Genomic DNA, 27435 nt, shown 5'->3' on the forward strand with positions numbered 1-27435 from the left:
TTATTTAAAGAAATTTAAGACTTTTTATTAAGTAATTCTCTGAATTTTAAGAGACTACTTAGGCACTATAATCCTATATAAGTGCCATAAACTAGAGAGGTTTATTAGAATATCTAAGGAAATAAAAGAGGGTATTAAAATTCTCGATAACCTTTAACGCCAGAGAAAGAAACTCTATTTTGCAGATTATATAGGAAAATCCTCTAGAAATCTTGGAAAATCTAAGACGTTCTCCTTAGAATAAACTAAGGTAACATATAATTAACCAAAAAGACAAAAAAACTCTATATTCTTGGTATAACTAAGAATATTAAGCTACTAATTGGAATTAGAATCTTCTGGAAATTCATAAGGAGCTAGCAAGATTTATTAGTAAATTTTAAGAAAAATAAGCTATTTTACGTACCTAGTTAAAGACTACCCTTAGACTTAATTTTTAAAACCTTCTTTAAGGCAGCAACGCGCGCACCGTTAATATTAAGCATCTTATTAGAAAATCCAAGAAGTTAGTTAATTTTACTCGGAAAATAAAAAATATTAGAAAAAATGAGAATTAAATACCTTATTAACTAAAAAAACGCTAAAAAAAATCTTAAAAAAGGAAAGAAGGTAAGATCTATATCTGCCGAAGGCCTTAGGCATTCTCTTATTTTTATTAAGGTCGGAATTTCCCTAAAAAAAGTTAGTTTTATTAAAATATACGAGAAATAAACTAGATTTCTCACCTCTTAAAGCCCTTTCTTTGCACACTAGAGCTCCAGAATAGATTCCTAGGTAAAGTAAGAAATTATATTACTATTATCGGAATTTTTAATAATATACTTCGTAGTTACAGCTGCAAGGAAGTATATTACGTTCCTTAGTACTATTAATTACCTTTTTAGGCATACGCTAAAAAATGTTAAATTAGTTATTTTTTGTCTAAAAAATAGCGAAAAACTTACTGCATTCTGGATGCGATAGGTGTAGTATCTAGGATCTGCGTCCTTATGTCCCTAGAAACCAGCCCTAAAATATTAGAAAAACTAAGAAAAAATACAATCTTTCTTACCTTAACTTCTCCTTAAGGTCTTTGTCTTATTGCTCTTAGATAGAATTAGTATATTCTTAGAGCTACTAAGAAAAAAATATATCTTTAAGGGCTTTCCTAATAACCATTTTTTCTTATATATAGCCTTATTGGCAGCAGTAATTGCAGCAGCACTAGCAGATCTAATACCCAAAATTTAAAATAATTATTGGAAAAAACAAGAAAAAATAAGAAAAAATAAAAAATAAAAAGAAAAAATATTAGTAAATAAAGCAATAGGCTGCATATTAAATAATTCTTCCTAGTGAGAAAGGAAGCCTGAGATGTTGGAAAATCCGATAATTAAGTAATTAATAGGGTAGAAAACCGAGAAATAAATTTCCTAAAAAGTTTTAAAAATTGGAAACGTTAATTTAAAGCTAATATGTTAAAATAACCAAGAAATTGGTGAGCGGTATAATATAAAACCAAGAAACAAATTTCCCGAAAATTTTTAAAAATTTAAATCGTTAATTTAAAGCTAATATGTTAAAATAACTAAGAAACTAGTAAGCGGTATAATATAAAACTGAGAAAAGAAAAAATAGATCTCTATTAATTTAAAAATATAGTTCCAGAGGCCTTTTTTTTCTAAAAAATATATGAAAATTATATGACTTGAAAAATTACTTACTTGGGAGGTATGTTGGATGCTCTATAAGAGCTGTTGGATTGAAAATCTAGTATATAAGTTAGTCTATAACGTATATAGCTAATATAAAGCTCTAGCTTACTAGATATTCGCTCATTAATTAAGCGATGGGGTGTTAAAGGTCGACGGGTTAATTAAGAGTGAAGATATCTTGGGCGCCAAGACCTTGTATATGCTAGGCCGTTTCGGGCCTGGCGCCCCGACCGTCCGCGCCTGGACGGTTACTATCTGAGAAGAAGTGATGCGCCCGGTGGTGTAATACGCTCGGTAGTGGAACACGTTAGACTAAGTTGCGTTTAAGGGTCTAAACTATATAAGGAGGAAGACAAGAAGATTAGGTCCCTATTACTAGATTAATTAATTCTTTCTATTAGTAAACTGCTACTTAATCTTAGATTAGCAAATAGTAATAAGAAATTAATCCTTATTTAAACCTAACTCTCCTTATTACGTAACCTATACCCCTAAGTTTATATTAATATAGTAAGCCTAGTAGACTCTAGTAGTATTATAATAGTATTTACTAACGTAGAGTCTATTATAAGAAAGTATAACGTTATAACTAAGAAGCTGTTAGCACTTATATAATGGCGCTAGGGCACCGCCCCTGTGATGTCTATATGTAGCCTAGTTAGGGGCTCGCTTAGAGACTTAGCTTGTGTATATAGACCTATCCTTTCCTTAACCTCCTTCTACTCCTTAGCTTAGTATCTTTATAATACAGCATTCTACAAGCTTCGGTTTAGAGGCATTTATACAAGCCGTAACATTATACTAAGCTTACCCACCTAAGGGGGACTTTATTCGTTTTAAAGCTCCCTCTTTACCTCGCCTAAAAAGGCCTAGATAATCTCCTACCCCCGTTCCGCGTGTTCTAAAAAAATACGCGTTAAACACCCCTAGCTACGCGTCATTAACGCGTTAAGTCGCTATTATTAATACTAGGAGCCGGTATTTAAGCAGCTAGAAGGTCTTTTGTGGATAAGGACAACTGCCTAGGAAGGCAAAAATATCTTACTCCCCCTAACCTTTTCGATTAATATAGAGTTGTACGAGCTACAGAGACGACCTTAGTTAAGACTTAGCCTAGTACTACAGAGAACGATATAGTGATCCTATTACTAAGCCTAGTACTAATCCCGTAGTATCAGCTAAGATAAGCTAAGACATAACCCAAGCCGTGCTATTGGGCAGTAGGTGTATGTTATCCGCGAAGTCCTCTAGTATGCATTAGGTTTGGGCCGACGGCTAAGATAAGCTAACTTGTGACCCGCGCCGTGCTATTGGGCGGTAGGTGCATGTTGTCCGCGAAGTCCTCTGGAACAAATTCTACCCGTATCCTCTAGCACAGACTACGCTGCGATAACCACCCCGATTGATACTAAGCTGTATAAGGAGAGATGAAAGTGATTAGGAAGGACCTAACGCTTACACCGTACTGCTACCCTAACCCAAACCGACCGTACAATCGCGCCGATATGCCTACGATATAACTCTCCGACTTGTCTATAAACGCCCTACAGACACCTATCGAGTTCTCATTAATAACCACCGTACCTAATCGACCCGAACCTTACTATCGACCTAGGTAGTCCCTCGATCTTACAGCCGAATATATCTATAACATAATCCTATGTATAAGGGTACTAGGAGCCCAGGGGAGAATTTAAGTAATTTATAGCACTCTTAATTAGGAGAACAGATTAGGAGATTTATTCCGATTTATGGCACTCTCTAATAGCTCTATAGATGAGCCTGTTTATTAATATAACCTCTTACAAACAATTAACGCGTTTCTCTTAATAGCCATTTATATGACCTCCTACGAATGAGACAGCCTACTATTATAAAAGCATGTCTTGCCAGTCGTTAACAAGAATCGAAATATCGACACGTACCTTTTTGATACCTCTTTTAATACCTAAATCTAACAACAATAGCGCCGATACGCCTGCTATTGCGACTTCGACAACGACCGTATGAGTTCATCGACGATCGACTGCCTCCCTTATTGATTCGATCGTCTTCTTCGCCCGCGGTGATCCTTTTTAACTGACACTAAGCTACGCATACTAAGGAACGACCACGGTTAATACTAAGTTATACAAGCTTTACCTTAGGCATTTATACACTTCGACAACGAGGTTAATACTGAACTGTGTAAGCTTTAACAATGAAATCGATTTGGACGAACTGGATAATAATCGTGCCGTTACGCCTGCGACCCGAATGCGATTCGAATGCGACCCGAACGCGATTCGCATGCAAACCCGACCGAATGATAGCGCCGATATGCCTGCTATCACTTGACGCTTGCACCGTACTGCCACCCTAAACAGACAACGATCGTGCTGATATACCTACGATCTTGATTACCGTCGCGCCTATATGCCTGCGACCCATCAACCGACCGATAGACGAGCTCTGCGTTCGACCACTATCGCTACCCGACGCTTGCACCATACTGCTACCCAAATCTGACAAGAAACTCGTGCCGATACGCATACGAGCCGACAAGATTCCGTGCCGATTTGCCTACGGAAAATGAACCTGTCGCTGGCACCGTACTGCTATTACAATAGACCTTTGCTGCTCTGCCTGCAGCCGACCGACCGAACGATCGCGCTAATCTGCCTGCGATCTACCAATCAAATGATCGCGCCGATACGCCCGCGATCTACGAACGAGACAACGATCGTGCTGATATGCCTACGATCTTAATTACCGTCGCGCCGATACGCCTGCGATACGCCTGCAATTCGAATGCGGCCCGAACGTGCTTCGAATGCAAACCGACCAACCGATCGTGCCGTTATGCCTACGATCCACCAACCGAACGATCGCGCCGATACGCCTGCGATCACGAACCACGAACTAGACAATGATAGCGCCGATATGCCTGCTATTACAATAGACCCCTGCTGCTCTGCCTACAGCTGACCAACCCTAGCTGCTTAATCAGCAGCCGACCGACCCTCGCTGCTCTGCCTGTAGCCAACCGACTTCTACTACCTTGCTTGCAGTAACAACTGTATATAAGGAGGACCTTTGCCCCTTATACGACCCTGCCGCTTATACCGTACTGCTACCCCCAAATAGACAACAGCTGTGCCGATACGCCTACAGTCTGATTAACCGAATAATCGTGCCAATACGCCTGCGATCAATTGACCAACGATAGCCGATACGCCTACTATCTACCATCTAACGCTAGCACCGTACTGCCACTGGACCTCTGCTGCCTCGCCTGTAGCTAAACTAATACCTTGCTGCCTCGCCTGCAGCACCATAATCGACTTCTGCTGCTTTGCCTACAGCACCACAAACGACTTCTACTGCTTCGCCTATAGTATCAACTGTATACAAGGGAGAGCTTTGCCCCCTAGAATACGACCCCGTCGCTAGCACCGTACTGCTACTAAACGGACAAGAGCTCGTGCCGATACGCATGCGAGCTACAATTCCCTAACCCTCCCACCCTTATTAAAACTTTTTTCACCTGCCTTTTTATAAGAGGGGGGTTAAGGGGGCTTTTTTTATGGCTCGGGGCGCGCTATAATAAAAGGGGGGATAGTAGAGCTAGGAGGTACTGGAGTTCTAGAGGAGGAACGACGACCAACAGAGGGCTCCTAGCGATATACCTCTCGCAGCAGCAGGAGCTGCAGAACGGCTGCCTACCCTACGTTAACTGGGTATAGCGATATACCCCTCGCAGGAGCTGCATAACGGCTGCCTGCCCCACGTTAACTAGGTATAGCGATATACCCCTATAGCAGCAGGAGCTGCAGGACTGCTGCAAGTCCTACGTTAACCGGCATCGCGATCGAGCGCCAGATGCTAGATTTTTTTTCTTTCTCTTTCTTTTCTATAAGGGGATAAAGCCTAAGGGCAGGCTTCTTTAGAAGGGGGGGGTAATATGACGGCGCTGGGGCACCGCCCCTACGACGTCTACATACAGCCTAGTTAGGGGCTCGCTTAGAGACTTGGCTTATATATATAGACCTATCCTTTCCTTAACCTCCTTCTGCTCCTTAGCTTAGTATCTTTATAATATAGCATTCTATAAGCTTTAGTTCAGAGGTATTTATATAAGCCGTAACAACTTAGGCCACTACACCTTATAGATAGTATCCTAACTTTACTTATTACGGACTACTTTACCACCTAAATATTAATCGGCCTCTATACTAAAGCTATGCTCTTTTTTATTACTAAACTCTCGCCCGCTACCCTAATTATTCTAAGTATACCCTAGCTTTAGAAGTATAAGCCCTATCCTAGCTTTAGGAAACTTAAGATCCGCTTTAACTTAGACTACTACTTTAGGCACTGCCTCCTATAGGGGATAACTGACGTTAGTAGGGACGCCCTATATAGATACTTAGTACTACTAAGCCTAGTGCCTAGGACTATATATAAAGCCCTAATAATAAAAGACGTTCCTAATAAAGGGGAGCCTATATAGCTATAAAGAAATAAGATAGTAGAAGACTGGACTACCTTAGCACTTAAGACTAAAATAATAGGCTAGCTAGCCCTGCCAAGACTAAGGAAGAAGGTCCGCTTTGCGCCGCTATTATTAAGAATCTAACCCTAACCTAGGCACTATTTAAACCCTAGCCGCCTAGCCTAATACCTAGAACTAAGCTATATGCTATATACGCACACTATAGCTCGCGTTATAGTAAGGACTAGCTATAGAACTACTAAGACCCGGATAATAGAAACTGCGCTACCGTAACGCCTAACCTTATACCCGTTTCCCGCGCGTACTATATAAAGCCACCACCTTATTTCCGCCCCCCTAGGCTAACTAAGCTATACTAGCCTAGCCGTAGCACTAGAGAACTAGATACGCCCTAACCTAGATAATATTAAATATACTTATACTATTAATTTTACCTAGTTCTATAAATAAAAAGATATAAAGGTAATAAGGATTTATATAGCAGAGCTAGTAGAACTAGTTAAATAAGATAAGCACTAATAGCTGCTTAAAGAGCTGCCTATAGGCCTAATAAAAGTACTAAACCTATTAGAAAGGTCTTTCCGCCGGCTAGTAGAAGGCGACTATACAATAAAGAAAGCCCGTAAAGTACTCCCCCTTTATTTCCATAACTTCCTTAAAATAAATCTAAAAACTAAACCCAAGCTTTTACGTTAGAAGATAGTTAATACTAATATTAAAAAATTCCTAAAAGGTAAACTAGGATTAACCCGTAAAGACATTCTACAACGCCTATTAAAGGAGTTTAGTAAATATATTAAGCACTTCCTCCCTAAGAATATAGATAAGCTGCCCCCTTACTAACCATAGGACCATAAAATTAAGATCACCCCTAGAAACTAGGCCCCGTATTATAAAAATAGACCACCCCTACCCGCTAAACTTAGGTGCGTAAAGAAGTGGATTAATAAGATGCTAGATAAGGGTTTTATCCGCGAATTAACCTTACTAACTACCGCATCACTCCTCCTTACTGCTAAGCCCGGTAGCAGTATAAGAATTTACTATAACTACTAAGGCCTAAATATAGTTACTATTAAGAATTAATACCTACTACTACTAATCCGCGAGATACTTAACGTACTTTATAGTGCTAAGTACTTTACTAAACTTAATATAATTGCTGCGTTTAACTGGATCCGGATTACAGAGGGCTATAAGTGGCTTATAGCATTTATTACCCAGTTTAGACTCTATAAGATACTANTTATACTATTTAGCCTCTATAACGCACCCGCTATATTTTAGAACTATATTAACTATATTCTATATAACGCCCTTAATAACTACTGCACTGCCTACCTTAATAATATCCTTATCTTTTTTAAAATATAAGCTAAGTATACTAAGTATATAAATAAAGTTATCTAAAGACTTAGTAATGCTAGACTTTAGATTAATATTAATAAGTCTAAGTTCTACTCTACTAAAATAAAATACCTTAGTTTAATTATCTTAACTAATAGCATAACTATAGACCCTAAGAAGGTACAGGCCTTATAAAAATAGAAGGACCCGACATTAATTAAAGAACTATAACAATTTCTTAGCTTTACGAGCTTTTACTAACGATTTATCTAAGGCTACTCTGCTATTGCTATACCTATAATAAAACTTCTAAAGAAGGATATTAGATGGCTATAGGGACTAAAATAAGCTAAATTGTTTAAGGCCCTTAAGGAAGCCTTTACTTTAGCACTAGTACTAGCATACTACGACTATATAAAGAAAATAGTGGTAGAGATAGATATATTAAATTAGGCTTCCGGCGGAGTCCCCTCCTAGTATAATAATAATAGAAAATTAAACCTGGTTGCATTTTTCTCCATAAAGCACTTTATGCTAGAGTATAACTACGAGATCTATAATAAAGAACTCTTAGCTATTATTAAGGCTTTAGAGAAATAGTATCCTAAGCTATAAGGGACTAAGGAGCTATTTAAAATTATTACTAACTATAAGAACCTATAGACGTTTATAACTACTAAGTAGCTAAACTAGCGCTAAGTCTGGTAGGTAGAGTTCCTCTTATAGTTTAACTTTATAATTATATATAGACCTAGCAGTAAAACTACGCTCCCTAATACTCTAAGCTAACTACTAGGAATAAGGCCTAAGGACGCTAATAATAAACGCCTTCGCTACCGAGCCTAAGTTATTATACCGCCCTAAAAAGTTAACCCTATAATCTTAGAAGAATTACTATATAAGTCCCGTAACTCTAATAACGCAGAGTTTATAGCTGCTTTAGACCCTAAAATAGCTAAAAAGTTACTAGATATATTAATCTAGTTAGAATACTAAAAGAACAAACTTATAAAAGATATAGTAGTAGCCCTACGTAATTAGAAAGCTCGCTATTAACTAAAGAAGATTAGGAAATTACTCCGTTATAATAAGTTAGAATATAGTATTATTAACGGATAGATCTACTTCCGCTAATATCTTTTTATCCCTAACGCCCTAAACCTCCGCCTAGAAGTTACCTATTACTCTTATAGCAGCGGCCCTACTAGTTACCCCGGCTAGGTTAAGACTCTTAACCTTTTAAACTAAATATACTGGTGGCTAGAAATCTCCCAGTTTACGGCTACCTTCGTTAAAGACTATGCCCTATGCTTTTGCACTAAGACCCCCTATTCTACCCTACCTAGTTTCCTAAAACTACTAGAATTACCCGCCTACCTATAGACCAATATCTTAATTAACTATATTATAACGCTGCTAGTATACTAACGCTATAGTAAGATATATAAATATATCCTTATTATTATAGACCGCCTAACTAAAATATAATACTTTATTTTAGTAACAGGACTCTTAATAGAGGAGCTAGTTAATGGCTTTGTTAATAATATATATAAGTTCTATAGTATACTAAGCACGATTATCTCCGATTGCGGTATATAATTTATTAATAACTTCTAGTAATAACTAAGTAAACTCCTTAAGATAATCTTATAACTAAGCTTAGCCTAATACCTAAAATTATTAACGCTGTTATAAATAAATACCTTTATGCTTTTATTAGCTTTATATAGGATAACTAGGTTAACTACTTACTACTTATTAAGTTTACTATAAATAACCAAGTTAATAAAAGTATAGGTATCTCCCCGTTTTTTATAAACTATAGCTTTAACCTTCGCCTTAAAATTAAGCCTGCTAGCCTCCGCCTACTAATACTATTAGCATAAATAAAGAAGGAGTTCTTTTACGCAGACTCTGTAGCCAACCGCTTTGAGTAGATATTAATATAGCTTAAGGCCCTAGCCCGGATTTTATAGCAATACTATAAAGATAATACTAATACCTATAGGGATGAGAGCGCGTTATTCTATAAAGGTGATATAGTTATAGTTAGCTTAGAAAATATAAAGATAAATAGACCTAAGAAAAAATAGGATGATAAATGGGACGGCCTGTACCCCGTACTCGTAGTATACTAAGGGGTAGTTATAGTAGACCTCCTAGACTATATTTAAGTAAATAAATCCTTTTATATATCTAAGGTCCGCCTTTAGGCTGCTAAAGAGATCCCTAGTTAAGTAAATATTAATACTATAGAGCGCCGTAATATATAAAGATAAGTAGTAGAGAGAGATAATAACGGTAATATAGAAGATAAATGGGAGTTTAAGAAAATCCTTAATATATACGACGAAGACCCCTAGGGCCTAACTTATAAGATTAAATAGAAATATTATAAGGATATAACCTAGCAGCTAGAGAAAGACCTAAAGGGTTGCGAATAAGCTATATAGCGCTTTTATAAGCAACACCCTAAGAAGCCAGAATCCCCAAACTGGGTATAAAATAAGGAAAAGTTACACTAAGGTTACGGCCGACCACCGTATTAAAATTTATAGTAGTTAAGATGTTATAGAACTTTAACCGGCGGTTAAAGTTGTCTAATTAGCTAAATTCTTACTAAGAAATGCCACGTGGATTAATTTAGGTAGTAGTATAGAGTTCTGCTAACCTTACTCACTAAACTAACTAATTAGGATTTTCTATACCCAGCATAGAAAATCGCTATTGGCTTAGTTAAGGGCGGTAAGCGGAACTAATATCTTTGCGGTAAAAAAATAGGCAACCCTATATACTGCCTATTTTTAAGTTATTTATTTAGTTTAGGGACCAAACTATCTAGGGGAGAGGAGTACTATTATAGCACTGACCTAACGCATACTGTTTTATACTGTCTCGTACTGTTTCCTATTATTAACTGGCCTACTACTAACGACTTAGTAGCTGGCCCTACTATTTATATACAATACCCCCTTTCCACCTTCTTCCCCTCTTTATACTATAACGTAGTTATTTAGTCTACTTTATTGCAGCACTATAACACTAAAGCTATTAATTAAGAGGAGTACCTTCTTACTAAATATCTTTTTATTAAACTAGGTAAGCCAATTAAGTATAATAACCGTTATTATCTAGGCCTTCTTATTATGCCTCTAGATAATATCTAATAAGGCTATATTAACTTTATTGGCCGTAAAGTAATATAGCTATAGTGCTAAGCTAATTATAAGAAGAGGAAGCTTGTTAGAGCTATTTATATTTAAGCAATTACCTAAAGAGATTCGTGCCTTCTATATCTTTATTCTTAATTAAGCCTTAGTAACTAATATAGTATCTAGTATAGCCTTCTAAAATAGCTCTATCTTATCTATATTATAAACATCCTTTAGTAAATAAGATGCGATAATTGCTTAAAGCTCTATTATATAATCCTCCGCCCCCTCTATATTAACTAAGGTAGCCTTACTATACTGCTTTCTCTTATAAATATTATTATAAGATTTAAAGCCTTCTAACTAGCTAATAGACTACTTTAGCTCTATTATCTTAGCTAATATAGATATCCGTTACTATAACTAAGAGGCGGCGGCATATATAAGCTCGCTAGAAATAGGAATTTAAGGGTTCTATAGGCGTTAGTGCTACTTAAAGAGAGCTTCCTTTAAAAGAGGCTGTTTAGTGTCCTTTTTACGCTCTTACCTGTCACGGAAGTGGGCACGAGCTGGAATACAATGTACTAAACAGGGTAGTAATTGAAGAAGGCTACGTACGCGTAACTATGCGTGGTTGATACAAAGACATTTGGATACAGAACAGAACAGAACAGGTCAGGTACGGGTATAAATAGGGGTTGTAGGAGAACGTGCGTAGGTGTCTCGGGACGAACGTGAGCACGGGTTAAGAACGTCAAAACGCGCAGAGACGTGAGAACGTGTGAGTCCCGTGACATTACCTACCTTACCCGCGTAGCAATTTGGCTATATTAAGGTGCTTAAACTTATTGCTAAGTATTTCCAATATTAAGGATTAATTAATTCTATAACGGAAGAAGTTAGTAGCCTATTAAGTAAGCTGGTTTTACAATAGGTGGGGGTAATTTAGGTAGTAGGCGCGTATTTTTTAGCGTTTAAGGTTAGAAAATCTCTAACGGCGTTACCTTTTATGATTTTAATGTCTTACTATAATAAATAAGGTAGAATTAAGTATAGAGAGTAAGATTTAAGGGTTATTTTAATAGATTTAAATTGTTATGCGGTGGGTATTAATGGCTAAACATATAGTAAGTAAGTGTTAAATCTAACGAATTAAAATCTGCTTATACCAATATTGGTAAAATACCTTAACAATATTACCAAAAGCCAGAATATCGTAATATTACACCAAAAAAAGGGTTAATTAAGGATGTAGATCGTAATATAGAAGATATCGTTATATACCCCATATCGTTATAAGGGGGTTTAACTATATACTAATCATAGTTATCGATTTCAAATCATCTAATATTTAAGGCGTCAGCTAATGAACTTTAAATTTTAATTACTTTTTACTAAAGTTAGGCAGAAAGTAGGCTGATATTAGGGTAAAACAGTGTTAGTAGGCAAATAAAGGGCATAAGATTATCTCATTCGTGATTTACATATGGCTGACTGTATGGGTATCGCTAATAAAAGGTCTTGCACCTTCCTAATTAGGAAATTAAGCGACTGCGCACGCGCAATTATGGGTGCGCAGCTATCAGTCTACCCTACGTAAATTTAGACACGATCCCGCTACAAATGCGTAATTTTTAGCACCGCTGCGTAAGCTACAATACCGGCTTTATAAATTATAGCACTAATAAAATTTAATAAACGTGATAGATATTAGCTATTCTGTACGCTGAGTTTAGAACGACTCCAGATGCTTATACATAACTTACATAAAATAGTGATGACTCAGCAAAGGGCCTAAATAGGATAATAGAATACTATCCCTTGCACCGATAATATGATTCTCGCAGCTGTGGCACGTGCGTAGCCAATCAGAAAGCTGGAATTTTGGGCGGTCGGCGTTCTGCCAGGAACACCAAAACATAGACCGTACTTCTAATATTAAATACGACACTAAGATGGTGCGGAATCGCAAGTCCAACGATGAAGACTTTGTTCCATAGACTTAATACCCTAATCGGGTAACACGAGCGAAGAAGAAGCCTCCCCTAGCGCCGTCAGCACTCCCTGACTATAATCCAGTTCCTATTGACCTATACAATATTTAAGCTCTTCATTATAGATGAGCTCTTGGATAAGCTGGCGGAGTTTACAAATTGATATATAGAGCTTTATTTAACTCCCCCAGAGCGTTAGCCAAAGGACTCCCCTCGGCCGTGGAAACTGACATGCAGGCAGGAGCTCCTTGCATACCTCGCTGTTTTACTTTATATGGGCATTTATACTGAACCGTCAACAGAGGACATATACTTCTCATAGAATTTCGTGGCTTCAAATATCAAATATCAGATATTTTGGTGTTCACACGCACGGGCCATACCTCCGAGAACCCTATCGGTGCAAGGGATAGGGGGTGACTTCCTGGTAAACTTTCCGTAGCAGATTAGCAAAGTATGAATATAACCTTGACACCTGCGCCGCTCATGTTCTATTTAGCGCACTAATTATAGTAGAATAGAACCAATGATTATCTTGAGTATCCACGTATATAAAAATAACATGACGCTCCCATAGCGAAACGATTGATCTCGCTGAAACTTATTTCAAGGGCTTTCGGGTGAGTTTCCATGCCCAAGCCAACTCTCAGTCCTCCGCACGCTCGCCTGTCGACTTGTGGGCATCTCGTGAATTGGCTTCGGCTCCTAATCAGACAAATTATCAGCATAGTTACTCATTTATGAATAGATCCTATCACAACTCAGGCAATCTCGATATTCTGGGCCAACGTACCTCTCTTGCCGCCATCTCCGATGGGATCTGCGAGGCGGGGGATTGAAGGGAGTTGACAGAGTCCACTAAAGCACGCTGACGGCGATATCTTCTGAAGAGGAAGAAAATGATACCGCAAAGGAGAGCAAGGCCGACAGCGCCACCTACTGTGCCACCAGTTATGGCGCCGACATTTTTGGACGAACTGAAGAGAAAGATTTAGTGACTAGTGATAACTTGAAAAGATTTTCTACTAAGTGAGGTGGTAGTACCTTGTAGATGTTGGTGTTGCGGATGCAGGCAGAGATGGAGCGGAGGAGGGAGAGGGTGTAGGAGTACAGATGGTTGTGATGTTGGAAGAAGCAATTTGTTGATCACTCGGTACTGCTGGAGCCAGTCGAAATTCACCTTTCTCATAGTCGACAATTAGGTAGTTGAATGTTAGGAACAACCCACCAAGCGTCGGCAACACCGAGCTGGGATTGGATTTTCGGTTGTCAGCAACCCCAGCCTCGATTATTGAGTTATTAACAATAGCGTAGCGACCGTATTGGTCAGACCCACGGAGGGGGGCGAACAATTCCGAGTTCGTAATAGTAGTATTGTAGCCGTTGCTAAGTGTGATTGTAAGATTGCCAGTGGGCCGCTGGTTGACTGGATAGTACATTCCGCTGTAGGCCGAGCTGTTCTGGCTTGTGACGCGGCTGAAGGCGGACGCAACATCCGGGGTGAACACACTCCGTTGTGTCGAGGGTTCTATGCAGGCATTTATAGTTTCTGAGGAATTGGCGAAGAGAGAGATGCCTGTATAAGTGATTTGAGAGATGGTGACTTGAAGCGGGCACGAACGACTGAGAGACCAATTGCCAACGGGGAACGATGTAAACGGTCCAGCAACTCTTGCCTGATCATAACCTCCAATGACTAGAAGTCCATCCACAGGTGCAACTGACCTGCTCCCTGTCCACAGTCCAAAAGCTCTCGAAGGAGCAACTCTTCCTATAACGGCGGCTCGCAGGAATGAAGAGTTCGTACCAAGCGGTAAACCGCTTTGTGATCCTGTTTGAACAACCCAGGTTAAATTCATGTTCAACCAGCACTAAGAGGGAAAGGTGAGAGCCTACCTCCACCAGCTTCGCTATCCATCACCAATGGAAAACCTTCGACATGTCCATTGCTTTGGAAGTCCACCACATCATTAAAGTATACATAAGCTCCAGAAGAGCTCTCCTGGTCGATTTGACTGCCGTTCCACTGCGCCTTTATGGAAACTTCGTATGTGCTAGACTTTGAAGGGTCAAAGACGCCGCCCTCTCCACCTACGCAAGAATCATTCGAAGCGGAGCCGCAGCCCAGAACGTTGTTAATTCGCGTGTTATTCAGCGTTGTGGCCGGGCGGAAGGCGAAGATTTGGTTCGGGGTTCCAATGCCGACTTCGATGCCTCTGGTGACAGCAAGACCATCGTTAGAGACAGTGGTGTTACTCCAAGCAAGCTGGAGCGGGGATATGTCGCATTGCGCCGCTGCAAGGGCCAACAGCGCCAGCAGAGCAAATAAGGTCCCAAACCACGTTGGTTCCTTCAGCGCCATTTGCTCTCATCCATCCGCGAATCAGGAAAACGAAGGGCTTGATGGAAACGCAGAAAGTAACGCGGGCATGATTTCAATCGAGGGACGAGTCTGACAGCCCAAAGGGGAGTGAGAGGCTCTAAAACAACGGCGGGNATTGGGGGCCAGGCTGGCGGTCCCCATGACAGGAACACCTGTGCTAGGTATACCTGCATATGCAGATAGGTGATGGTGTGCTTATTGGTTTCAGCGACAGAATTTCAGGGGTCCAAAGTACTAGAAGTGAAGCTTGGGGGACGGGGAGGCGTTCGTGGCATCTGGCGAAAGGCGGCCCAGGCGAATTAGACAAAAAAGCTATTTCTCGGCCTGCGGACCCCTTACGAGGTGCGCAGAAAGAGTGCCTGGAAGAGAGCTCTAGGGGGCAAGAGGATCGTCCATGGCCGCCAAAAACAGCCGTGAAAGACAGCTTAGCGTAACTTGCAAGACTGCGCAAAGCAATCTCAACGCCCAGGTCCTACACCAACCATGACATTAACACCCCAAGGATCCACAGGTGAGTTACGGAACGATGGAAGCAAAATAATACCGGTGCGCGATTTAAAGTACTAGAACTGAACAATTTTTCGAGCTTAAGCTATTGGAAAGCTGCCAATGAGAAAAGAGGCGTCATGTAGTTCGTTTTGTTAAGTACGGTGCCAACTTTCTCCATCATAACCAATCATTAGATAGGATGAGAACACACTTCCACCCTCACACAGCTGGCTATGAAATATCGACGAGACAGCCCTGTTATTTTTCCGCTCCTCCGTGGCGCTAGGGGCATTATATTCCTATTGGTGTTGGTGGTCATAGCGCAGGCTTCCGGTCTGCCTCGTTGGCGATAGGGTTAGAGTTGAAGAACAGTATATTTCCAGCTACAGTCTAATCCTCCGCTTTGCATGACGATATTTGAGATGAAGCAAGTCACAGGGTTCCTTTGAGGATAATAGACAACGTAACGCATGAACTACCGCCCGGCAAAATACTTAGCTTTTTCGCCCGACCCTACATGTACCACCAGGCCTCCTCGTACCTCTCTTCTTTTCTGCAGACACCACCTCATACAGGACCTCCTATAGTAAATCTTACAATACCTCTTGCATTTTTAGCACTCCATTTTTCTACCCAGAATGCCCCTCCCACCAGTCCAGTCCGACCTCCTAGCACCCTTCCTTATCCCATCCCTCCCGCCATCGTTCTATTACATCCCGAACTTCATAACACCGGAAGAAGAAGCTTCAATTCTCAGAAAGGCACCAAGATTCCAACTCTCCTCTTCTATCCTCACCTTACCACCCCCTGCTATTCAGGGAATACCCGCCTCAGCCGCCACTTCCGCACTCCCCAGCTCTCCACATAATCCCTACTTCACGACCACCTTTCCCATCTCGCCTTGCCCATCCCACTAACCTTTCTTCCGCAACACAGATCCCGCCAAACCGCTGGACCTCCCTAAGCTACCGGCGCCTACAAGCCATCCCCTCCACGCTCACAAAATCCAACACGCTCCTCGCCGCTCCGTTCCCCGCCTACCTAGCCGACCCCATAATCCCGCGCTTCTCCGCACTGGGCGTATTCGCGACAACCCCGCACGGAGCGCCCAACCACATCCTGATAAACGAGTACAAGGCTGGCGAGGGCATCATGCCGCACGAAGACGGCGCCGCCTACGCGCCCGTCGTCGCGACCGTCTCGCTGAACGCCTCCATCTGCCTCGAGGTAATGGCCAAGGGCTCGCCAGCGCCGCGCGCAGCGACTCCGGCCGCGCAGACGGGCTCCGGAGCCGCACCCAGCCAGCCCGACGTCTCGTCCTCGGAGCCAGTGGCACGTAGGGAAGACGGCGGGGAGGACGGCGAGCGGAGTGCGGAGGAGGCGAAGGCGAATGCGTCTCGCGTCTCGCTCCCGGCGCGCATCCTCCAGGAACCGCGCTCGCTCCTCCTGACCACCGGCGCTGCGTACAGCGATCTGCTGCATAGCATCTCGCCCGTTGACGTGGACGCGGATCTCGGTGCCGCCACGGTTGCTAATTGGGGTTTATTGGGAGACGAATCAGTTTTCGAGAAAGTTGGTGGGATAAACCAGCGCGGAACCCGCGTTAGTCTCACGTATCGGGACGTGTTGAAGGTGAGTTCAGCAGCGGGGAAAGTGCTCGGGGGTCTGCGTAAAGGGTGATGCGGTGGGACGCTGCGTCCTGATACGCTTTAAATTACAACTTCAGCAAGTTGAGTGAAGGCGTCACCAGCACTTGAGGCGACGAGGGAGCCCACGTAACCTTACATCTTCATTTAGCTTACCTAGCTTTCAATGCTCTGGCTCGAGAGTTCCTCAGCAATGGCAGCACCCTCGGCCTCAATGCTCAGATGTCCATATAGAAGTTTAGTCTATTTGCGGCTAGCTACAAGAGATCAAAGTACAAATGGTGAACCACGTTAGATCGTGAGGAATGAGAGATGGGTAGAAGCAGGCAAGGGTGAGGAGAGCAGAGTCCAAATGTTTGGAGACGAAGAAATCTATTCGGACTCCCGAAAATGAGCAAGCATAAGTGGAAACGAACCACACTTCTCCGAATGTGTATGGCCACGCACATATATGTATAGTTCGTACCAATAAAACGAGATATGAACATATAAACATGCACGACAGATAGCGTGACGTTAACGCGGTAGTGGTCAGACAAGAGACAAACAATAGACACCAACACCATCCTTGCGCAGAAAAAAAGCCAGGAAGATGAATTGGATGGCTGGGGAGATAAAAAAGGTTACAATCTATCCAGAATGCAAAAATGCATGACGGAACTCCACCAGGAAATTCTGTCTCCGTCCCCATCCCGAAAACACTCCAAAGACAGTGCATAATATCGAAAATCATCTTCCACCCATAATCATCCGTCTATCTTGTGAATGCGTGGTTTTTAAAAATAAAATCATCCCACCGACAGTTAGACCAAGCTAATACTCTGTCAACGTACCTCAAGATGCCACTTTGATGCCAACCAATGACTACATGACCACACAGCCACCAGGTCCACTCCTTGCCCTTCGCCGCCTTCCTCCACCCACTCCCAAAGCCCCTGCGCCTCCCTCCTCTTCATCTGCATGCAGCATCTGGGCCTCTCTCGCTCTCCTCCTACGTCTCCGCGCGCCTGTGCCACCAACACCTGCTTCTTCGTTGAGCATCATGTAGTCAGCCCATTTCCGCTCCAAGCGGGCCGCAGCAGCAAAATCGCCACGCAGGACACGCTTGGTGTGCTCTTCGACAGTGGGCTGCCAGTTATAGAAGCATTTCAGCGAGATAATCTCGCGCGGGTACGAGGCGGCAGAGGAGGCGGTTGGGCGGGAGATTTCGGCGTTGCGCGAAAGCACCTCGCGTACGCCGGTCCAAGTGACGTTTGCACAGTCATACGCCGCAATCCTCAATGCGACGTGCGGTCGTTCTGAACCAGATAAAGGCCTAGCGGCGCGATTGCGCGTGCGAACGCAACCGGCGGCTTCGGCGAGAACGAGGTCAGAGACGCGTGTATTATCCATATCCAGGCTCGCGAGGCTAGGACAAGCTTTAAGAACAGGCAACATGCCCGAGTCACCGAGATTTTCGCAGTATGAAATGCTCAGGTGCTGCAGGTATGGGGCGCAGGAAGCTGCTGCGAGGGATTGTAGCGTTGCATTTGTGAGGCCATCGAGTTCTTCAAGGTCTAAATGTGTGAGAACAGGGATAGTGGGTAGGAGCTCGGTTAGGGAGGCATCAGTCAGAGTGTGACATTTGGAAAGCTGAAGGCCTTCAAGGTAGGGGACATTGTTTGCAAGAGCTTTGATGCCAGTGTCAGAGAGGCCACGGCAGCTCGTAAGGTCGAGATGTTTCAGTCTGCGAGGCGGGACGATGGCGCGATTAGTGAGGAGGTCGATCTCACTATCCACACCTTCTATAAGAGCAATAAGGGAGTCATCATTGACACTATCGCAGTTCATGAGAACTAGACGTTCGAGGGTATTACGTTTGAAGATTTCGGCCATGAAGTCGATGTCATCCCAGCCACGAACTTCACCAGCGCGAAGATCTTTGAGGTTCGGGCAACCTTCAACGACCTTACGAATTCCGCGTGTGTCGACGTTGTTGCACCAGGAGACGTTAAGATGTTCCATCCTGGGACAGTACTGCGCGATGATTTTCATGGCAGAGTTCGTCGCTCCTGCAAGCCCAGAGAGGTTGATATGAACCAGACGAGTGTTCTGGAGAAGGAAGCAATGGATTGAAGTGCGATCAATACGGCATCCTTCAAGAGAGAAGTTCTCGAGATTTCGGCAGGCGTCAGCCAATCCATTGGTATTCCAGCGCTCCCTCAGCTGAACACAGCCTCTAAGATTGAGGTCGCGAACAAAGGGGCCAGCAGAGGTAATGATATTTACCAGTGCATCTGCTGGAATATCTCGGTAATATTCGGAAGTATCAAGGTGGCTCCACAATTGTCCATCAAAGCACATTGCATGCCAAGATTTGGATACAGATGAGCAGCGGACGATTTCCTTGGGTTTGAGATAACGGAGAATCTCCGTACGGATCTCCGGTGGCATGTCTCCCCAAAAATTGAAGTTCTCCCTTCTCTTTAACTTCTTTACTTGTTTGACTTGTCTTGAGGAACACTCTCCCTCGGTATCAAGGCCATCACGGGACATGGGTCTCAGGTCCGAAGGAAGGGGCACGGATGTGGGCATGCCTAAGGTGACGATTCGAAGTCGAGCCTTCTCGTCGAAGAGAGGACTTCCGGGAGCAGGACTGCTCGTTGCAGACGTAGGTGCTGTTGAATATCCAGCAGATATTTCGGAGGAGTACGAGCTGCCGTAGGAATGGCCGTAAGGAGAGCCAGACGATGACAGTGAAACGCATGACATTGAGGCCTTTCCACCACTCCGATATCCCGAAGATGTTCTTCCCATCCTCGCTAGCGATGGGGAAGAGGATATACGCTGCAAACCCTGTAGTAGTCTCCGGCGGCCCTTGAGCTTGAAACATTCAATCGGGGTTGCATCGCTGTGAGGAGCGCCGGGACTCGTTGGAGTTGGATCGGCAGAAGCGTCGACGACGACCGAGTCAATAGATAGAGGTTCCATCTTTCGAGGTAAGGGAGGTGTGGATGCGGCTGACGCGATCGGAAGTAGCGAGTGTCGACAGGCCAGCTGTATTGAAGGTAGGGCGAGGTACAAAGTAGAAGGAAAGGGAAAAGACGGTTCGAAATGATTGAAGAAACAATTCAGTGTGCTCCAGACTACGGCATTTTGCGAAGGGGGTGCGGACCAGGCCCGCAGGAGGCGGACGGAAGGAGGTGAGCGCGCAGCGGTTTCGGTCTAGAAGGAGCGGGGAACAAGTCAGCAGCTGTGTGGGGGTGGAGCGGCTGAAGAGTAAGAGTCGGTGGCAGAGGAAGGAAAGTCGAGGCAGGAAGGAGAAAGCGACGACCTAGGGATGCCCGTCGGGTTGCAGTGGAGAGATGGTATGGAGAGCGGAGTTTGTTGTTGGAGTTGCCGTACCTCGCGGAGGGGGAGAGAGTAGGAATTAACAGGAAGTTGCAGATGTCAAGGGTTCTCTTATCGCACTTTCGATAAAGAACGGGGAACCACGTGCGAGCCCCGGTCGGAGTCCACAAGATCAACCCTGGTCACTCAGCGCCAATCCGAAAATCACCAGCTGATACTTAAAACAGGTCTCGCGACCGTCGGGAGGCTGCCCGTTGGCCAGTACAACCGTGAGAGGAGGGATGAGGAGGTGGGAGGAGATGCAGGGTTAAGGGGAAGGAGAGAGGAGACTCTGATCTTGGAGAAGGATAAGCTGGCCTGCAGGGAGTAGTCTCCTGAGGCTTCGCCACCATGCTTGATATGCAGGGCAAAGCCAAAGAAGCCCACACGCCTTCGTCGCCCAACACCAAATCGGGCCTGCCCACTAGTCAGGCTGAGTGAACTCGCCCCGTCCAGATCCCACCCCCGGCCTTTGTCTCCCACCTTCCCCCTAAGGAAGAGACTGTCAGCAAGAGGCTGTCAGCAAGACTCTGGGCATGTCAATTTTCCCTTATCTCTGTCACTAATTAGCACAGCTTCCCAATGAGAGTATGTTTTAGTATCTGGACACAATTGCTATCGAGAACAGTGTGCTTGACTTGCAGACTCTGCATCACTTCTCATTCGCTGGTTTACATTTTGTTCCAACACATTCGGCTCTGGCGCTTACGTAGAGTAGAAATTCCTGGTATCCCCTTATAGTGCATCAAGTCCTCACCAGCCCACAGCTAGTCATTTCCGAAACAAACACCACACCAGTATATCTCTCTGCATCATCCCACTCTCAACCCATCCCGTTTGCTCCAGAGGTCAGGCCAACCTGACGATGTCGATCTTGTCCAGAGTAGCCAAGAGAGCGCACAGGGAACCAATTCCTGTGATGATAGCCTGTCCTAAATTCAACGTTGCCCACTTGTCAATCAACGCATGCACTGTTTCTTCCTGCGTGACACCAGCCTCAGCAGCTTTATCTGTGATTTCCGTGGTCGCAAGAGAATCCGCTTTGCCTAAGAGTTTGTTGTTCGTTTGAACCATTAAGCCAAGGGTGTACGGGACGATTGAAGGAATAAGGACGGCGGCAGCTGTGTAGAGCTTAAATGTCCGACTGGAGCTAGGTTCTAAAACAACCAAGTCAGTTGTTGTCTTTCGCGCAAAGCCATACTAGCCTACCTCGCGCTGCCAACCATCCACAAGCCACAGTAGAAAGTGCTGAGAGCCCGGATCCAACTTTAGAACCAATAGAGTAGACCTTCTTCCACTGACGGGCGGCTAACGGAGCTGGAGCTTCTAGAATACTGGGCACAAATATAAAAGACGCAGCGCCAGTTGCTCCAGTAAGAAACACCGAGGCAGTAATGCCAACCACCTGGACTAAAAGCACGTCAATAGGCAACCGCTCGTGATAGAAAAGACCTGTGCCGCTCATTTTGAATGACTGTCAATTGCATCAGTTGTAAAATATCTCTGACCAATGAAAGATGGATCTGGTGGAGCAACGAAAGTGGTGGTCGAGGGCCGACACAGCTAAACCCCAATCCTTACGTCATATGTATATGCTGCGTGATTGTTGCCCCTCCCTGCTCTCCTCAACTCACCCACCGGATTGACAACATCCAACATCGACCCCAATTATCAAAGGCAATCTAGGTCCCTCAAACACGTAATAATTCTCGCCATGCCTTATATTTCAATTGGCATTTCAGAGCGTCGCTCTCAACGCCAAGCGCGTCCTATGCAGGGGGGAGTGTGGTAGTTGTTGTTGAAGAGGTAGGAGAGGATAAGGCAGCAGAAGCAACAACTAAGAAGTCTGGTTAAAATTTTTATTCCATCTAAAAGGAACAGAAGTTTGTTGTCTATGCAATTTTTTATGAATTAATTTACACGAGCACTAGAACTTTTGGGCCACCCCGCCAAGGCGAGGTGTAGTTAGGGTACATAAGAAAGCAGCCTGCTACCCCGGCGGCCGCTCCAGCTTCTGCTCCGGCTGCTGCTCTCTCTGCTGCTCCCTCTGCTACTCCCTCTATTGCTCCTTCTGCTGCTCCCCCTACCGCTCCGGCTACTTCTCCCTCTGCCGCTCCAGCTACTACTCCAGCTACTCCAGCTACTACTCCGCTACCTCTCTAGCTACGGCCTAGCTGTCGCTCCACCCGTCGCTCCACCCGCCGCTCTAGCAACCGCCCCCGCCCCTATCTCAGATACCGCTGCCACTCCTACCCTAACTACTGCTCCCGCTGCCACCGCAGCCCTAGCTCCAGCCGCAGCTCCGGCCCGCTACCTAGCCGCTGCCCTAGTCTACCGTCCCAGCTACTGCTCCCACCGCTGCTCCGTCTAATGCTCTGGTTGCTACTCCGTCCGCCGCTTCGTCTGCTGCTTCTGTTGCTAATCCTGCTGCTGCCCCGTCTGCTGCTCCAGTTGCTGCTCTAGCTGCGGCTTGGCTATTGCTCCGCCCGTTGCTCCAATTACTGCTCCAGCAACTGCTCCCGCTCCTGCCCCAGCTGCTGCTCCCACTGCTGCTCCTGCTACTGCTCCCGCCCCAGCCCCTGCTACTTCCCTGCTCCTGCTTCCGACACTGCTCCGTCTGCTGCCTACTGCTGCCCCGTCTGCTGCTGCTCCAGATCCTGCCCTAGCTACAGCCTACGTATGTATGTATGTATATTCTATTATGGCCATGCACCATCTAGGGTATGGGCCGTTACAGAGCGCTAACTAAATACTTCCTGCCATCAACATGCATGCTCTAGTTTAGAAGCCAACTATAAGAACTATATATCCATTACCTAATACTATGCTTAACTAAGGAAATAAAGGAAAGAAATGCGTTACTATTAAAAATAAAAATAAAAAAGGTCGGAGTTTAGAGGCGAGCCTAAGTAAGTAGTTTTCGACGCCTCGTGTCCGCAGGGCTGTTCTGGCGTTGTGCGCTTCTTAATTGGCGACGCACCAGTGGAGGCACGTGTAGAGGAGGCTCGTGGTGTATTCGGTTAGATAATAGAATAAGGGATTCTTAAGAGTCTTTGCTTATTAACGTTGGCTTCTATACTTTTTGCATCTTATACACTTAGGTATAAATATCCAGTCTCCTTTATAAATTTAATTATAGCTTTAACTACGCTAATGTCTGGCTTCTAGTGCTTAATTAGGCCGTTAATATTCCTGCCTCCTTCTTGTCTACGTAAGTAGCCTCCTAATATATATAATAGATCCCCAAATTAATCTTTATACTGCTTACTTAGTCTAAACCTCTACTATATCTACCTCCTATAAGAAAAGAGGAAGTGCTATATTAATTCTATAAGCCTATAGTTGTATAACGCCGCCTCTAATACATTAATTTTGTGGAGATATTCTTTTAGAAATAACTTGCCAGTCTATAGCTGTGTAAAAATAGTAGCTTTAGAGCTAATTAGCTACTAGTATAATCCTATAGCCTTTCCTAGGTAGAGTACTGTGTTAATTTTCCTTATAAACTTGCCTGTATTAGATCTTCCTAATAAAAGCGGTCCTATTATTATCTTAGCTTTTTTTAAGGCTTGCGTTATAAGGTACTATAGAAGGCCGTCTCTTTATAGTAGCTCCTCACTTTTTAGTTTTATTGCTACTTTAGTAAGCTTATTAGCCTTCTTATTTTCTATAAATTCTAAGTGGCCTAGAATCTAGTATAGCGTAATGTTATTTAGCTATAGCTTCTTTAAGATCTCTGCGACTATTTCCTAGCAGGCTTTAGCCCTTTAGCTCTATATTAACAGCAACGCTAATTATAAGTTGGAGAATATTCTTATACTAAAAGCAGGTATTAGAAAACCTACTTAATTAACAGCTATATATATAGGGTCCTATAGCTAGTTAGCTACCTCGCTAATTATTAGAAGCTTTATAAGGTGGGCATTAGCCTAATTAGAGCTTACTACCATTTTTAAAAGTATTACTTTAAATAGCGTAGTAAACACGCTAACTCCTACCTTACTATTACGCACTAATATATTAACGTATATGTTAACCTGCCCTAGCTTATAGTCTTTAATAATAGCTTAAGTATACTCTTTATCCTTATATATTACTATATTAGGCTCAGCCACCTATAGCGGGTATATATATAGTTTGACCTCTAGCACCCTATTTACTTAAACGTTTTTATATATCTCTACTATTCTTTAAAGCGGCAATTGGTGCTATCTATAGAGCCTCTATCTTTAAATTATCTAATAAGGATATAATTTACCTAGTTTATAGATTAATACCTAGAACGCGATAGCCTAGTTATACAGCCTTTACTTAAGAGGGAGTAAGCCAGCTTTTACCTCCGCTATTAGTAGAGCGACAGTACGGAACCCCTTAATAATAGCTTATACCGTAATCCTCTACGCCTACTAGAGAAGCTATATTAACTCTTATATCACAAGCGGGTACTATATTAGCGATATATAGTCTACTACTAGTAGGACTAAGCTTTTAGCTAGTTGCTTAACGCTTTTAAACTATAGTCCCTTTAATTTACGTAACGCTAGCGCTACCTTAGTAGCTTTACCTACCTTATCTACTAGGTATACCTTAAACCGTAGCTCCTTATTAAGAATCACCCTAAGGATTTTAACTTTCTATATTAGGGGGATTCCTTTTTCTTTAAATTAGAGGGGTGTGGTAGTATCCCTACCCGCTTCTTTATATCTAGTAAGGTAGATAAATAACGTTTTCTTCGCTTTAAATTAAGCTCTATTAGTCCTCTCCTATTTCTTAAGTATTAGTATAATCTCGCCCTAAATAATCTGTGTGTTTTCCTCTACTATAGGGCCTATAACCTATACTAAGTAGTTATTAACGAAGGCTATAGAGCTGCTATTTCTGGGTGCGCTTTATATAAGATCTGCGTTAAAGAATAGAAAGAGTATTAGGGCTAGTGCTAATCCCTACGGAAAACCCGCCTATGGGAGCGCTTATACCTCTAATATATATCTATTAACTAGGATATAGGCTCAACGGTTTGTATAAAAGTCCTATACCTATTATATAATTGTTTAAGGTATCCATTACCGCTATAATCTCCTAATTTCCGGCTCTATAGCTATATTATTATATATACCCTTAACATTAAATAATACTAGAAATAGCGTCTTCTTTCCTCTTTATACTTTAAATACGTCCTTATAGAGATATAATAGCGTATATATTATTAACCTTTGCTTTTTAGCTCTAAAGTATATCTTAGGTAATAGGCTATGTTCCTTTACTAGGTATATTATCCTCTCCACTACTAGTAATTTAAGTGCTTTTCCTAGCGTTAGGAAGAGGGAAATTGGCCTATAGTTGTTTACTACTATATAGTCCCCCCGCTTTGGCTTTTATAATAGTATAATTTTTACTACCTTCTATTCCTATAGTACTTTTCCTATCTTAAGTAATTTAGTAAAGAGAGTGGTAATCTTACCGCTTAGTATAGGCTATAGCTCTTACTATACCCTAGCTAGTAGGCCGTCCCTTTAGGAGCCTTATTTAGGCTAGCCCTAAACACAGCCGCCTTAACCTTATATTTGGCGATGGGCTCCTACGGCAGTTAGTTATAGCTAGCTATAGCATCCTTCTCTTATTCGCACGTTAGCGGGACCGGAAAGAATACCTAGAGTAGTTTTCTTATAATATTATAGTTCTCTATAATTGTTACGGCACTAGCAAATTGCCGTTAGATTGCCGCAAATTGCCGTCACGTAATGGCAACTTGCTATTACGTAACTAGAGAATTGTATATAACTTTAAGCGGTGCTTTTATTCTTCCCCTTTCCTTTCTCTAGCTTTAGATTCTTGTTTATAGACTACTAATTATATAGGCTTACGCGCCCCTTTTACTATGCTCGTGCCTTAATTAACTAAGTCGCTAATATTATCCAAAGCTCGTTTACTCTTCTTCCTAAGAAGAAATTTAAATATATTTATCTATAAGACCACGAATAGGATAAGGACATAGAATAGGACCCTAAGGATATTACTAGGACTATAAGGACAGGACAGACCTAAGAACTAAGAGAATATAAATAGAACGCGAAACCTAAAAATAGGACACGTATAGACCAGAACCCCTAGAAAATAAATAAATACCGGAAATTACCTAATACCCCTACTACTATGCTAAGAAATACAGCAGCTGGCAAAGCCGCTGTAGGACCTATAAATACCTCTAATAGTGAAATAGTTGCCGTCTTAACTCCCTAGGAAGAGCTTATAGCAGCTAATGCTAAAATTAAACGGCTTCGAGAGCTGCTTAAAACTAGAGACACCCCTACACTTAGTAAGAAGTTATTAAATACCTAAAGACTTGCTATAGTCCTTAAGGCCCTAGCCTAATATATAGTATTAGCATTGTTATGGTCCGCGAAGGTTGCGGACCCCTTATTGCTTATAAACGGAGCTAACCCTATATTTAATAACTAGAAGCTTTAATTGCAGGATAAGCTCAAAGTTAATGCGGATTACTTCCCTACTACTTAAGCTAAGATGGCCTATGTCTTTAGCTGTACCGGCGGAGACATATAAACGTACCTACGTCCGCAATACGCCTAGGACTTAATAGACCTTCCTTTCTAAAGAAGAGATGGTTAACTACCTATCTTCTATTTATAAGGACCCTTTTAAGATATAAAACGCCTGCCTTAATTATAAAGCTCTTAATATAAAGACGACGGAGACCTTTTTAGCCTTTTAGACCCGCTTTTTGTACCTAGCTAGCTAAGCCTAAATTCCCTATAAAGACCTAATGCTAGACCTCTTTGATAAGCTTACCCTAGACCTATAGCGCGCCGTACTACTAGTTTTTACTACTATATAGACGCTAAAGG

The 27435-nt window shown here is 42.7% G+C and overlaps 6 protein-coding genes across 6 annotated transcripts; 1 reads left to right on the forward strand and 5 right to left on the reverse strand.

Annotated features, from left to right (window-relative positions):
- Positions 1-314: 314 nt before the first annotated feature.
- On the reverse strand, positions 315-673 carry K441DRAFT_239520 (uncharacterized protein). The gene is made up of 3 exons (XM_067640700.1): positions 562-673; positions 407-485; positions 315-356 (listed from the first exon to the last, which is right to left on the reverse strand). Exons 1-2 carry the CDS (start codon positions 640-642, stop codon positions 411-413), a joined length of 156 nt encoding a protein of 51 aa, XP_067499875.1. The 5' UTR covers positions 643-673; the 3' UTR covers positions 315-356; positions 407-410.
- A 12339-nt stretch (positions 674-13012) lies between these two features.
- On the reverse strand, positions 13013-15130 carry K441DRAFT_666019 (acid protease). The gene is made up of 4 exons (XM_067649595.1): positions 14582-15130; positions 13730-14516; positions 13479-13662; positions 13013-13390 (listed from the first exon to the last, which is right to left on the reverse strand). The coding sequence occupies exons 1-4, from the start codon at positions 15045-15047 to the stop codon at positions 13292-13294; spliced, it is 1536 nt and encodes a 511-aa protein (XP_067499876.1). The 5' UTR covers positions 15048-15130; the 3' UTR covers positions 13013-13291.
- An 809-nt stretch (positions 15131-15939) lies between these two features.
- Positions 15940-17237, forward strand: K441DRAFT_707696 (uncharacterized protein; the record flags this gene model as incomplete). Its single annotated transcript, XM_067653737.1, has 3 exons — positions 15940-16318; positions 16494-16784; positions 16944-17237. Exons 1-3 carry the CDS (start codon positions 16196-16198, stop codon positions 17235-17237), a joined length of 708 nt encoding a protein of 235 aa, XP_067499877.1. The 5' UTR covers positions 15940-16195.
- A 111-nt stretch (positions 17238-17348) lies between these two features.
- On the reverse strand, positions 17349-17918 carry K441DRAFT_239551 (uncharacterized protein). Its single transcript, XM_067640701.1, has one exon. It carries the CDS (start codon positions 17767-17769, stop codon positions 17461-17463), a length of 309 nt encoding a protein of 102 aa, XP_067499878.1. The 5' UTR covers positions 17770-17918; the 3' UTR covers positions 17349-17460.
- On the reverse strand, positions 17904-20400 carry K441DRAFT_239599 (RNI-like protein). The gene is made up of 2 exons (XM_067640702.1): positions 18220-20400; positions 17904-18048 (listed from the first exon to the last, which is right to left on the reverse strand). The coding sequence occupies exons 1-2, from the start codon at positions 20171-20173 to the stop codon at positions 18038-18040; spliced, it is 1965 nt and encodes a 654-aa protein (XP_067499879.1). The 5' UTR covers positions 20174-20400; the 3' UTR covers positions 17904-18037.
- A 750-nt stretch (positions 20401-21150) lies between these two features.
- On the reverse strand, positions 21151-22118 carry K441DRAFT_707698 (uncharacterized protein). The gene is made up of 2 exons (XM_067653738.1): positions 21782-22118; positions 21151-21729 (listed from the first exon to the last, which is right to left on the reverse strand). Exons 1-2 carry the CDS (start codon positions 22035-22037, stop codon positions 21422-21424), a joined length of 564 nt encoding a protein of 187 aa, XP_067499880.1. The 5' UTR covers positions 22038-22118; the 3' UTR covers positions 21151-21421.
- Between the last annotated feature and the right edge of the window lie 5317 nt (positions 22119-27435).

Source organism: Cenococcum geophilum (genome assembly GCF_001692895.1).
Source record: "Cenococcum geophilum 1.58 unplaced genomic scaffold K441scaffold_47, whole genome shotgun sequence".
NCBI lineage: Eukaryota > Fungi > Ascomycota > Dothideomycetes > Gloniales > Gloniaceae > Cenococcum > Cenococcum geophilum.

What these genes read in the sequence shown, in the direction of transcription:
- K441DRAFT_239520 (XM_067640700.1), bottom strand. Translation starts at nt 642, where the DNA reads ATGCCTAAGGCCTTCGGCAGATATAGATCTTACCTTCTTTCCTTTTTT. An exon ending in GCGTTTTTTTAGTTAATAAG is followed by an intron (nt 486 to 561) that starts GTATTTAATTCT and finishes TTTTCTAATAAG; the next exon opens with ATGCTTAATATTAACGGTGC.
- K441DRAFT_666019 (XM_067649595.1), bottom strand. Translation starts at nt 15,047, where the DNA reads ATGGCGCTGAAGGAACCAACGTGGTTTGGGACCTTATTTGCTCTGCTG. An exon ending in GGATAGCGAAGCTGGTGGAG is followed by an intron (nt 14,517 to 14,581) that starts GTAGGCTCTCAC and finishes TTGTTCAAACAG; the next exon opens with GATCACAAAGCGGTTTACCG. An exon ending in CGGAGATGGCGGCAAGAGAG is followed by an intron (nt 13,391 to 13,478) that starts GTACGTTGGCCC and finishes TTGTCTGATTAG; the next exon opens with GAGCCGAAGCCAATTCACGA.
- K441DRAFT_239551 (XM_067640701.1), bottom strand. Translation starts at nt 17,769, where the DNA reads ATGGTGTTGGTGTCTATTGTTTGTCTCTTGTCTGACCACTACCGCGTT.
- K441DRAFT_239599 (XM_067640702.1), bottom strand. Translation starts at nt 20,173, where the DNA reads ATGGAACCTCTATCTATTGACTCGGTCGTCGTCGACGCTTCTGCCGAT.
- K441DRAFT_707698 (XM_067653738.1), bottom strand. Translation starts at nt 22,037, where the DNA reads ATGAGCGGCACAGGTCTTTTCTATCACGAGCGGTTGCCTATTGACGTG. An exon ending in TGGATGGTTGGCAGCGCGAG is followed by an intron (nt 21,730 to 21,781) that starts GTAGGCTAGTAT and finishes TGGTTGTTTTAG; the next exon opens with AACCTAGCTCCAGTCGGACA.